This window comes from Pseudorca crassidens, chromosome 10, assembly GCF_039906515.1.
Source record: "Pseudorca crassidens isolate mPseCra1 chromosome 10, mPseCra1.hap1, whole genome shotgun sequence".
Taxonomy (NCBI): Eukaryota; Metazoa; Chordata; class Mammalia; order Artiodactyla; family Delphinidae; genus Pseudorca; species Pseudorca crassidens.
This window is the reverse complement of record NC_090305.1, coordinates 70412117-70425697: the sequence shown is the minus strand read 5'-3', so window position 1 is coordinate 70425697 and position 13581 is coordinate 70412117. Positions and strand designations below refer to the sequence as shown.

Here is a 13581-nt window from a genome sequence, read left to right as displayed (position 1 = left end):
TGAGATGATCATATGGTTTTTCTCCTTCAATTTGTTAATATGGTGTATCACGTTCATTGATTTGCGTATATTGAAGATTCCTTGCATTCCTGGAATAAACCCCACTTGATCATGGTGTATGATCCTTTTAATGTGCTGTTGGATTCTGTTTGCTAGTATTTTGTTGAGGATTTTTGCATCTGTGTTCATCAGTGATACTGGCCTGTAGTTTTCTCTTTCTGACATCCTTGTCTGGTTTTCGTATCAGGGTGATGGTGGCCTTGTAGAATGAGTTTGGGAGTGTTCCTCCCTCTGCTATATTTTGGAAGAGTTTGAGAAGGATAGGTGTTAGCTCTTCTCTAAATGTTTGATAGAATTCACCTGTGAAGCCATCTGGTCCTGGGCTTTTGTTTGTTGGAAGATTTTAAATCACAGTTTCAATTTCAGTGCTTGTGATTGGTCTGTTCATATTTTCTATTTCTTCCTGATTCAATCTTGGCAGGTTGTGCATTGCTAAGAATTTGTCCATTTCTTCCAGGTTGTCCATCTTATTGGCATAGAGTTGCTTGTAGTAATCTCATGATCTTTTGTATTCTGCAGTGTCAGTTGTTACTTCTCCTTTTTCATTTCTAATTCTATTGATTTGAGTCTTCTCCCTTTTTTTTTGATGAGTCTGGCTAGTGGTTTATCAATTTTGTTTATCTTCTCAAAGAACCAGCTTTTAGTTTTATTGATCTTTGCTATCGTTTCCTTCATTTCGTTTTCATTTATTTCTGATCTGATTTTTATGATTTCTTTCTTTCTGCTAACTTTGGGTTTTTTTTGTTCTTCTTTCTCTAATTGCTTTAGGTGCAAGGTTAGTTTGTTTATTCGAGATGTTTCCTGTTTCGTAAGGTAGGATTGTATTGCTATAAACTTCCCTCTTAGAACTAACTGCTTTTGCTGCATCCCATAGATTTTGGGTCATTGTGTCTCCACTGTCATTTGTTTCTAGGTATTTTTTAATTTCCTGTTTGACTTCTTCAGTGATCACTCGTTATTAAGTAGTGTATTGTTTAGCCTCCATGTGTTTGTATTTTTTACAGATCTTTTCCTGTAATTCATATCTAGTCTCATAGCGTTGCGGTCGGAAAAGATACTTGATAGAATTTCAGTTTTCTTAAATTTACCAAGGCTTGATCTGTGACCCAAGATATGATCTATGCTGGAGAATGTTCCATGAGCACTTGAGAAAAATGTGTATTCTGTTGTTTTTGGATGGAATGTCCTATAAACATCAATTAAGTCCATCTTGTTTAATGTATCATTTAAAGCGTGTGTCTTCTTATTTATTTTCATTTTGGATGATCTGTCCATGGGTGAAAGTGGGGTGTTAAAGTCCCCTACTATGAATGTGTTACTGTTGATTTCCCCTTTTATGACTGTTAGTATTTGCCTTATGTATTGAGGTGCTCCTATGTTGGGTGCATAAATATTTACAATGGTTATATCTTCTTCTTGGATCAATCCCTTGATCATTATGTAGTGCCCTTCTTTGTTTCTTCTAATAGTCTTTATTTTAAAGTCTATTTTGTCTGATATGAGAATTGCTACTCCAGCTTTCTTTTGGTTTCCATTTGCATGGAGTATCTTTTTCCATCCCCTTACTTTCAGTCTGTATGTGTCTCTAGATCTGAAGTGGGTCTCTTGTAGACAGCAGATATATGGGTCTTGTTTTTGTATCCATTCAGCCAGTCTGTGTCTTTTGGTGGGAGCATTTAGTCCATTTACATTTAAGGTAATTATCGATATGTATGTTCCTATTCCCATTTTCTTAATTGTCTTGGGTTTGTTATTGTAGGTCTTTTCCTTCTCTTGTGTTTCTTGCCTAGAGAAGTTCCTTTAGCATTTGTTGTAAAGCTGGTTTGGTGGTGCTGAACTCTCTCAGCTTTCGCTTGTCTGTAAAGGTTTTAATTTCTCCATTAAATCTGAATGAGATCCTTGCTGGGTAGAGTAATCTTGGCTGCAGGTTTTTCTCCATCATCACTTTAAATATGTCCTGCCAGTCCCTTCTGGCTTGCAGAGTTTCTGCTGAAAGATCAGCTGTTAACCTTATGGGGATTCCCTTGTGTGTTATTTGTTGTTTTTCCCTTGCTGCTTTTAATATGTTTTCTTTGTATTTAATTTTTGACAGTGTGATTAATATGTGTCTTGGCGTATTTTTCCTTGGATTTATCCTGTATTGGACTCCCTGTGCTTCCTGGAGTTGATTAACTATTTCCTTTCCCTTATTAGGGAAGTTTTCAACTATAATCTCTTCAAATATTTTCTCAGTCCTTTTCTTTTTCTCTTCTTCTTCTGGAACCTCTATAATTCGAATGTTGGTGCGTTTGATGTTGTCCCAGAGGTCTCTGAGACTGTACTCAGTTCTTTTCATTCTTTTTTCTTTATTCTGCTCTGCCGTAGTTATTTCCACTATTTTATCTTCCAGGTCACTTATCCATTCCTCTGCCTCAGTTATTCTGCTATTGATCCCATCTAGAGTATTTTAAATTTCATTTATTGTGTTGTTCATCATTGCTTGTTTCATCTTTAGTTCTTCTAGGTCCTTGTTAAATGTTTCTTGCATTTTGTCTATTCTATTTCCAAGATTTTGGATCATCTTTACTATCATTATTCTGAATTCTTTTTCAGGTAGACTATTTCCTCTTCATTTGTTAGGTCTGGTGGGTTTTTATCTTGCTCCTTCATCTGCTGTGTGTTTTTCTGTCTTCCCATTTTGCTTATCTTACTGTGTTTGGGGTCTCCTTTTTGCACGCTGCAGGTTCGTAGTTCCCGTTGCTTTTGGTGTCTGTCCCCAGTGGCTAAGGTTGGTTCAGTGGGTTGTGTAGACTTCCTGGTGGAGGGGACTAGTGCCTGTGTTCTGGTGGATGAAGCTGGATCTTGTCTTTCTGGTGGACACGTCCACGTCTGGTGGTGTGTTCTGGGGTGTCTGTGGACTTATTATGATTTTAGGCAGCCTCTCTGCTAATGGGTGGGGTTGTGTTCCTGTCTTGCTAGTTGTTTGGCGTAGGATTTTCAGCACTGTAGTTTGCTGGTTGTTGAGTGAAGCTGGGTGCTGGTGTTGAGATGGAGATCTCTGGGAGATTTTCACCGTTTGATAGTATGTGGAGCTGGAAGGTCTCTTGTGAACCAGTGTCCTGAAGTTGGCTCTCCCTCCTCAGAGGCACAGCACTGACTCCTGGCTGCTGCACCAACAGCCTTTCATCCACATGGCTCAGAATAAAAGGGAGAAAAATTAGAAAGAAAGAAGTAGTAGAAGTAGAAAGAAAGAAAGAAGGAAAGGAAGAAAGGAGGGAGGGAGGAAGGAAGGAAGGAGGGAGAGAAGGAAGGAAAAAAGGAGATAAAGTAAAATAAAATAAAGTAAGAAAATATAATAAAGTTATTAAAATAAAAAAATAATTAAGAGGAAAAAAAGAAAAAAATTAAAAAAACAAAAATAAAATGGACGGATAGAACCCTAGGACAAATGGTGGAAGCAAAGCTATACAGACAAAAATCTCATACAGAAGCATACACATACGCACTCACAGAAAGAGAAAAAGGGGAAAAAATCATAAATCTTGCTCTCAGAGTCCACCTCCTCAATTTGGGATGTTTTGTTGTCTATTCACGTATTCCACAGGTGCAGGGTACATCAAGTTGATTGTGGAGCTTTAATCCGCTGCTTCTGAGGCTGCTGGGAGAGATTTCCCGTTCTCTTCTTTGTTCTCACAGCTCCCAGGGGCTCAGCTTTGGATTTGGCCCCGCCTCTTCGTGTAGGTTGCCGGAGGGCGTCTGTTCTTCGCTCAGACAGGACGGGGTTAAAGGAGCCGCTGATTCGGGGGCTCTGGCTCACTCAGGCCGGGGGGGAGGGAGGGGCACGGAGTGCGGGGTGAGCCTGCAGCGGCAGAGGCCAGCGTGACGCCGCACCAGCCCGAGGCGTGACGTGCATTCTCCTGGAGGAGTTGACCCTGGATCCCGGGACCCTGGTAGTGGCGGGCTGCACAGGCTCCCCGGAAGTGGGGTGTGGACAGTGACCTGTGCTCGCACACAGGCTTCTTGGTGGCGGCAGCAGCAGCCTTAGCGTCCCATGCCCGTCTCTGGGGTTGGCGCTTTTAGCCGCGGCTCGCGCCCGTCTCTGGAGCTCCTTTAAGCAGCGCTCTTAATCCCCTTTCCTCGCGCAACAGGAAACAAAGAGGGAAGAAAAAGTCTCTTGCCTCTTCAGCAGGTCCAGACTTTTCCCCGGACTCCCTCCTGGCTAGCCGTGGCGCACTAACCCCCTGCAGGCTGTGTTCACGCCACCAACCCCAGTCCTTTCCCGTGCTCTGACCGAAGCCCGAGCCTCAACTCCCAGCCCCGCCCGCCCCGGCGGGTGAGCAGACAAGCCTCTCGGGCTGGTGAGTGCCGGCCAGCCCTGATCCTCTGTTCGGGAATCTCTCCGCTTTGCCCTCCGCACCCCTGTGGCTGCGCTGTCCTCCGCGGTCCCGAAGCTTCCCCCTCCGCCACCCGCAGTCTCCGCCCGCGAAGGGGCTTCCTACTGGGTGGAAACCTTTCCTCCTTCACAGCTCCCTCCCACTGGTGCAGGTCCCGTCCCTATTCTTTTGTCTCTGTTTATTCTTTTTTCTTTTGCCCTACCCAGGTTCGTGGGGGGTTTCTTGCCTTTTGGGAGGTCTGAGGTCTTCTGCCAGCGTTCAGTAGGTGTTCTGTAGCAGTTGTTCCATTTGTAGATTTATTTCTGGTGTATCTGTGGGGAGGAAGGTGATCTCCGCGTCTTACTCTTCCGCCATCTTTCCGAAAGCCTCTGGGTAATTTCTATTATTCTGTCTTGCAGATTACTTATTCTTTCTTCTGCATTATTTATTTTGCTATTTGTTGCATTTAGCTTAGATATCTCCTCAGCAAATGAAGATTTTAATTTTTCTTGTCTCCTCCTTATAGTTTCTAGTTCCTTTTTACAGTAATGCTGCATTTCTGTCGAAAACCTTTCTTAGTTCCTTCAGTATTTTCATTACCTCCTTTTTGAACTCGGTGTCTGTTAGACTGAAGAGGTCTGTTTCATTGTTTGTTCCTTCAGGGGAATTCTCTTGCTCTTTTAATTGGGAGTGGTTCCTCAGCTTCTTCATTTTGCTTATATTTCTCTTTGTGAGTTTAAGAGATACAAATACCTATAGTAGTCTTGGAGGGCTTTTTATGTATGGGAGCGTCCCTGCATAGCTTGTGTGGGTTTAATATTTTTTTGGTCTGAGGGCTGTTTTTGGTTTGGGTGCTTGCTGTTTCTTTCCTCAGCATGTGCTGGTCAGTTAGCCCCTTGTTAGGGGGTATGCAGGCGTGCAGCCCGCTCATGGGACCCTTGGTGCCAGTGTGCTGCGTGTGCTCCCGGGGAAGCGGGGGCATTGGTTGGTGCCAGGTTTTGGGACCATTGGCCAACTATCCATGCCTGACTCTGGAGTCCAAGATGGCAGCGGCAGCTATTGCCCACCCCTGGAGCTTGTGTAGGTGGTGCCCTGCCGCCTGAGAGAGGGCGTGGAGAAAGAAGCTCCTGTGGCAGGCCCACCCATCTCCTCGTGGGCCCCCCAGCAATGGTGCCTTGCCCCTCTGGGGGGCCCAGGCTTCCTCCCGTAGTCCCTCGGTTATAGCACACCACACCGTAGCCCCCTCAGGCTGTCACCATGCATCCAGCCCCAGTCCTCTTCCCGGTTCTCACCTTCAAAGCACAAGCCTCAGCACTCAGCCCCTGACCCCCTCAGTGGAAGAGTGAGCATCTTGGGCTGGGGAGTGCCAGGTGGCACCACTGACTGTCTGTGCAGGTGTCTCTCCTCTTTGCCCTCTGCAAACTAGTCGCTGCGCTCTCCCCTGAGGCTCCGGAGCTCCCCCTCCATTCCGGCTGTTCTCTCTGCCAGTGAGGGGACTTCCCAGTGTGTGGAAACCTTTCCTTTTTCACATTTCTCTCCCAGGTATGTAGATCCTGTCCCATTTCCTTTCGCGCTTTTATTTTCTTTTGTCCTACCCAGTTACATGGAGATTTTCTAGTCCTTTTTGAAGTCTGAGGTCTTCTGCCATCATCCAGTAGGTGTTCTGTGAGAATTGTTCCACATGTAGATGTATTTTTGATGTATTTGTGGGAGAAGATGAGCTCCATATCCTACTCCTCTGCCATCTTAATCATTCTTTTAAATTTTACTTTTATTTAAAATTATTTGGCTGTATAGTTTTTTCATTATATTAAGTGTGTTATAGAATGGAGTACTTTTATATTTACGTACCAGGTTTCTCATACTGTTTACGTTTATCAGTGTATGCTCTTAATCCAGTGAGAACAGGACCTTTAGGGACTTAATTCTTTAAGAGTACTGTTTTAACATTTTTTTTCTTTGAGGTTGTCTCAGATTATTGGAGGTCAGAGGGATAAAATCGGAGAGAATGAAATCTCAGAAAGTGTAACCTTCAAGCCAGCATTTTCAAGATTTTATACTCTGGAACATTAAGATTCCCCTAAAATGTTAATAGGTGTTTTATGATGAAAATGTCCATGTGGTCAGTTAGGTAGATGGCTACTGTTTATTGAGTGCCAGGCCTGTGCTAAGCATTTGATTTGCATCGTATCATTTAACTCTCACAGCATCCCATGAGGTAGGAAGAAAACCATGAGTCTATGGTATTTCAGAATCAGAGAGAAAACAAATGGTTTTAATACAGAAGGGACAAGACCCAGATCTATCAAGATGACTAACCAGGATAACTTACAAACTCTCCCGTTGCACAGAAATACAAATTTTGGGTAAACTATAATAAACTCTTAGAGAAATCCCTAGGTGCCAGAAATATGGAACTATAAAAGTAAAGTGGTAATTGAGGACAGGGACAAAATCTTGGGTGAGGAGTTTAGAATGGGGACCCTGACCTCCATGTAAAACTGGGATTCCCTAAGGACCTTCATTGAAACGATGGAAAAGGAAAATATCTGCTTTATGCTGTGGGGAGATGATAGATTTCTCATTCTCTGACTCCACTCTGAGGGGCAGGGGCATGGGCATGTAAGTCTCCCCTGAGAATATCTGGGCATGGGCCTTATTTGGGTAAATGTTTGAAATTTCTATTTTGATTGGGAACCCCAAAGTCAAGATATTAACAACAAACAAAATTGTTTTGGACCAGTGATATTCTTTGGTTGTCTGGCAAAAGCAAATACAGAACTCCAGTGGAGGAGAAGCTTTCACAATCCGGGCCACAAGGGATTTTCACAGAAAAAACAATTTCCACAAAAAGTGAGCTCACAAAAAAATTCCAAAGTATCCCAGCAAATAATCCTCCATGATTAGGAGTCAACAATTAAACAATGACTGGATATGTTTCCTTTTCAGATTTTTCATTACTAGTGTATAGAAATGCAACTGATTTCTGTGTATTGATTATTCTGCAACTTTGCAGAATTCATTTATTCTAACAGGTTGTTTTGTGTGTGTGTTTGTGTGTGTGTGTGTGTCTGTGTCTGTGTGTGTGGAAACTTTAGAGTTTTTTATGTATAAGATCATGTCATTTGTGAACAGAGATAATTTTATTTCTTCCTTTCCAACACAGACGCCTTTAATTTCTTTTTCTTGCCAGTACTATGTTGAATACAAGTGGTGAAAGCAGACATCCTTGTCCTGTTTTTAATCTTTGGAGAAAGTCTGTCAGACTTTTACGGTTGAGTGTAGTGTTAGCTGTAATTTTTTTCATGACTGGCATTTATTATGTTGAGGAAGTTTCCTTCTATTTCTAGTTTATTAAGTGTTTTTTAATGAAAGAGATTTTACTTTTGTCAAATTCTTTTTGCCTCAGTTGACATGGTCATGTGGTTTTCTACTAATTCACAAAAATTAATTCACACTGATTCTATTAATGTGGTGTGTTACATAGATTGCTTTTTGTATTTTGAACCGTATGTACCTGGGTAAATCCACCTGGTCGTGGTATATACAGTAATCCTCTTAGTATGCGGCTGAATTGAGTTTGCAAGTATTTTTTGAGAATTTTTGCATCAGTATTCATAAGGAATATCTGTAGTTTTCTTGTACTATCTTTGTGTCTTGCTTTGGTGTCAGGGTAATGCTGGATTCATAGAATGAGTTAGGAAGTGCTCCTTCTCATTAATTTTTTGGAAGAGTTTGAGAAGGCTTGGTATTAATTCCTTAAATGGTAGAATTTACCAGTTAAGCGATCTGGTCCTAGGTTTTTCTGTTTTGGGAGGGTTTTGACAACTGATTCAGTCTCCTTACTGGTTATAAGTCTGTTCAGTTATTCTGTTTCTTCATTAGTCCATTTTGGTAGATTGTGTTTCTAGGAATTTGTCCGTTTAATCTAAGTTACTCAGTTTGTTGGTGTACAGTTGTTTATAGTGTTCTCCTGTAATCCACCCCCCACTTTTTTTTTTGGTCATGCCACATGTGGCTTTTGGGATCTTAGTTCCCTGACCAGGGGTTGAACCTAGGCCCTCGGCCATGAAAGTGTGGAGTCCTACCCACTGGACCACCGGGGAATTCCCTTATAATCCTTTTTATTCATGTAAAATTGGTAGTAATGTTCCCCCTTTCTTTTTTAAAAAAAATTTAAAATTTATTTATTTTTTTGGCTGCATTGGGTCTTTGTTGTGGTACGTGGGCTTCTCACTGTGGTGGCTTTTCTTGTTGCAGAGCACGGACTCTAGGCAGTGGGCTTCAGTAGTTGCAGCACGTGGGCTCTGTAGTTGTGGTGGGAGGGCTCTAGGGCACGTGGGCACAGTAGTTATGGCTCATGGGCTCAGTAGTCGTGGCTCGCGGGCTCTAGAGCACAGGCTCAGTAGTTGTGGTGCATGGGCTTAGTTGCTTTGCGGCATGTGGGATCTTCCTGGACCAGGGCTTGAACCTGTGTCCCCTGCATTGGCAGGTGGATTCTTAACCACTGCACCACTGGGGAAGTTTTCCCTTTTCATTTTTGATTGTAGTAATTTGTTTTCTCTCCTTTTTTTTTTTTTCTTGATCAGTTTAGCTAAAGGTTTGTCAATTTTGTTGATCTTTTCAAAGCAACAACTTTTGGTTTCATTAATTTTCTGTATTTTTCTATTTGCTATTTTGTTTATCTCTATTCTAATCTTTATTATTATTATTTTTTACTCCTGCTATCTTTGGGTTTTATTTGCTCTTTCTTGTTCCTTAAAGTGTACAGTTAGGTTATTAATTTGACCTTTTTTTCTTTTTAATTTTATGTGCTTGCAGCTGTAAATTTCCCTCTTTGCATTGCTTTTGTGGTATCCCATAAATTTTGGTATGTTGTGTTTCTGTTTTCATTCATCTCAAGGTATTTTCTAATTTCCCTGTGATTTCTTCTTTGACACTTTTGTTGGTTAAGCCTGTTGATTTCCACATATGAATTTTCCAGTTTTCTCTTGGGATGTTGATTTCTCATTTCATTGTGATTGGAAAAAATTATTTGTAAGAGGTCAGTTCTTATTAAATTATTAAGACTTGTTTTGTGGCCTTACATATAGTCTCTTCTGTGAAATGTTCCATGCGTACTTGAAAAGAATGTATATTCTGCTCTTGTTGGATGGAGTGTTCTCTATATGTCTTTTAGATCTAATTGGTTTGTAGTGTTGTTCAACTCCTCTGTTTCCTTATTGATTTTCTTTTCGGTTGTTCTATCCATTATTGAAAGTTCTGGTAAAGAGTCTCTGTTTAGGATAATGAAATTCTGGAAATAGATAGTGTTGATGGTTACACAACATTGTGAATGTACTGAATCCCACCGAATTTTACACTGAAAAATGGTTAAAATAGTTAAAAATTATGAATGTGAAAGAATCAGAACTCCAAGAAAAGTCTAAGACTATGAAAAAAAAATGGCCATTTGGAAAATGAACAAAGGAACTACTGGAAATAAAAATTACAGTTATTGAATTTTAAAACTTAGTAGATGAGATAAAGTGAAATTTAGACACAGCTAAAGATAGAATTAATAAACTGGAATATCTGACAGGATAATCCTTAATGAAGCTCTTAGAAATAAGACTAGAATTAGAAAATTTTACATGTATCTAAAAGGAATTTCAATAAAAGAGAATAGAAGGGACTTCCCTGGTGGTCCAGTGGTTAACATTCTGCACTTCCACTGCAAGAGGTGTGGGTTCAACTGCTGGTCAGGGAACTAGGATCCTGCATGGCATGCAGTGCAGCCAAAAAAGAAAAAAAAATGTGTATGTGTGTATATATACACACACACGTATATATAAAAGAAAAAGAAAATAGAAAGGTAATATTCAGAGGGATGAGGCTAGGATCTTACAAATAAATGAAAGACATGACCACTCAGATTCAGAAAGCCCAATGAAGAATACCAAAGACCAAAAGATTTTAAAAGCAACTAGAGTGGGACTTCCCTGGTGGCGCAGTGGTCAAGAATCCGCCTGCCAATGCAGGGGACATGGGTTCGAGCCCTGGTCCGGGAAGATCCCACATGCCACGGAGCAACTGAGCCTGTGCGCCACAACTGCTGAGCCTGCGCTCTAGAGCCTGCGAGCCACAACTACTGCGCCCGTGTGCCACAACTACTGAAGCCCCTGTGCCTAGAGCCCATGCTCCACAACAAGAGAAGCCACCACAGTGAGAAGCCTATGCACCACAAAATGAAGAGTAGCCCCAGCTTGCCGCAACTAGAGAAAGCCCGCGTGCAGCAACGAAGACCTAACGCAGCCTAAATAAATAAATAAACAAAACCACTCAAAAAATAGTAATAAAAAGCAACTAGAGTATAAAAGATTCCTTCAAATTAACATAGCATGCTTTGCCACAGCATCAGTAGAGACCAGATAATAGTAGAAAATGTCTTCAGAGAACTTCTGTAAACCTAGAAATATTGACCAAAATAAACAATTTTGGAGGGCAAAAGGGCAAACAGAAATTCTTGGTAACATGTAGATGGAAGGCAATAATTGAAGTTAGTATTTTAAGTTTCTTATACTGTTTGGAAGTAGGGAAGGATGATAGACTTAAAATTGATGGTACATATATTTTCATATCAATAAGTATTTTATTATTATTATTTTAAATTAATTTTTTTGGGTTGTGCTGGGTGTTCGTTGCTGTGTGCAGGCTTTCTCTAGTTGCTGCGAGCAGGGGCTACTCTTCGTTGCTGTGCGTGGGCTTCTCATTGTTTGTTTTGTTTTGTTTTGCGGTATGCGGGCCTCTCACTGTTGTGGCCTTCTCCCATTGCGGAGCACAGGCTCCGGACGCGCAGGCTCAGCAGCCATGGCTCACAGGCCCACCGGCTCCGCGGCATGTGGGATCTTCCCGAACCGGGGCACGAACCCGTGTCCCCTGCATCGGCAGGCGGACTCTCAACCACTGCGCCACCAGGGAAGCCCTGGGCTTCTCATTGTCATGGCTTCTCTTGCTGCAGAGCACGGGCTCTAGGTGCGCGGGCTTCAGTAGTTGTGGCACATGGGCTCTAGAGCACAGGCTTAGTAGTTGTGGTGCAAGGGGCTTAGTTGCTCCGCAGCATGTGGGATCTTTCTGGACCAGGGATTGAACCCGTGTCCTTTGCATTGGCAGGGAGATTCTTAACCATTGCACCACCAGGGAAGCCCCTCAATAAGTATTTTAAAACAAAATTTCTCAAAATGTGTTTTTAGAGTGTTAGTTTTTTAAAAAAAAACTTTAAAACTTGAAATATATAGGAGAATGACACCATGACCCTAGGGAAGAGTTTCTTAAGATAAAGTGCACAACGTTTAAAAGAAAATATTGCTAAGTATGATTATATAAAAATTAAGAACTTGTGCTTATCATGAAACACTGGTAAAAGAGATGAGTATTTCAGAGAAAGTGGAAGTATGAATGGTCAGAAGGCACAAAAAAAATGCTGAACTTCATTAGTAAATGAGAAAATTCAAGTTAAATGAAATGTTAATTTTTTATACCCACCAGACTGCAAAAAATTAAAAGTCTGATAGTGGCCAAGTGTTGGTAAAGATGTAGGAAAAAAGAACTATTTGCCTGTAGGAAATGTGAATTGTCATTTTGGAAAATAGTTTGGCCTCCTCTAGTAAAGTTGAGCAAACACGCCTGTGACTTAGTACTGTTCCTAGGTGTCTACTTTAGGGACATGCTTGCACAAAAATAAGTATAGTTAAGCCAACAGAATAGCAGCAGCAGAATATGGAGATGAAGAGCATTTGGAGGTACACTGCCTAGGATAAGATCCCAGCTTTGCCACTTACTAGTTTTGTGACTTTTGGTAAGTTACTTAACCTCATTGTGACAGTTTTCTCTTCTGTAAATATAGTACTTACCTAATCATATAGGGTTGATATGAGGATTAAATGTTATGTGTAAAGCCTGTCTTATATTGAGTGCTATTTGTGACAATTACATGTAACCATATAGATGAATGTAAAAAACATAATGTGTAAAAGAAACAAGTTGCAGAAAAATACATATGGCACCACACAATTTACACAGTTCAAAGCATATAACGTTTAACAAAAGCCTTATAAGAAAATTATTAAAATTTAGTAATGCAGGTACCCTTTGGAGAGGGAGGACGCGGGTGGTATAGGGAGGGGGGGGACACATGGAAGGTTTCTGTTTCTTAAACTCAGTGGTAAATCACAGAGGTGATTTTCATTTTCTTTGGACTGTACATGTTTATATATTTTATTTCATAGTAAAAACTAAAAATAAGGGTAGGATATGTGGAGTTAAATACTTGTTTGATGGAGGACTTCTCAGAGCACTGATAATGTTAATTGTACATTGTGAACTTCAAAGAGAGATATAGAATTTTTAGGGCTCCCCACTTGGTCATGGAGCCTTTTGGGTCTTAACAGCTAAAGTAGGACTGCATTATGTGATTGTTGATCTTTAGCCTGAGTTTTAGTGGATAAATAGAATTCTGTTTCACAGTGCACAGATATTTTAACTAAACCACCTACTATTGTACGTTGAGTTCACTTGGATTTTTTAATCTTATGAGCAATATTGAAATGTTTTATTAAAAAATTTTTTTTATAAGACTGAAGTCTTTGCTTATATCTTTAATTATGAATTTTTTTCCCCTGAATTGTGCTATTTCATTTCCTTTACTATAGGAAGGAATTGTTGAGAATCTTTTCAAATGGGCCCGAGAGGCTGATCAGCCACTGAGGACATATTCTACTGGTCTGTTAGGAGGTGCTATGGAAAATCAAGACATTGCTGCCAACTACAGGGATGAAAATTCACAGCTGGTAAGGACCACGTTAGAATGATTTTTTTTGCATAAGATGGGAGTGTATTCACTCGTTCTTTCTTGCTACTGAACTTGAATAGGTAGATCTTATTTGTTACCTTGTACTAGAGTATAACTGTAATTTCAGTATTTCAAGACTACTTTTCATAAGAGTTTTGATTGGACCTTTTTTTTTTTTTTACTAGAAAATAGCTGTTTTTCATCTTGTCAAGGATCATGATATTTTGTACCAGATAAATAGTACCACTCCCTTTCCCTTCCCAACATCTGGATTATGAAAAATTTCAAACGTTTAGCAAAATATAATTTTACAGTGAACACCTGTATACACACCACTTA

At 40.7% G+C, this 13581-nt stretch overlaps 1 protein-coding gene across 9 annotated transcripts in view; it reads left to right on the top strand.

Moving 5' to 3' along the window:
• The window catches only part of DCAF1 (DDB1 and CUL4 associated factor 1), a 93293-nt gene that overhangs the window by 33632 nt on the left and 46080 nt on the right, over window positions 1-13581 (top strand). For all 9 annotated transcript variants that reach the window (XM_067754587.1, XM_067754586.1, XM_067754584.1 and 6 more), the window contains one exon: window positions 13103-13240. In XM_067754587.1, coding sequence (XP_067610688.1) covers window positions 13103-13240 — 138 coding nt within the window. The remainder of the gene's footprint in view (window positions 1-13102; window positions 13241-13581) is intronic.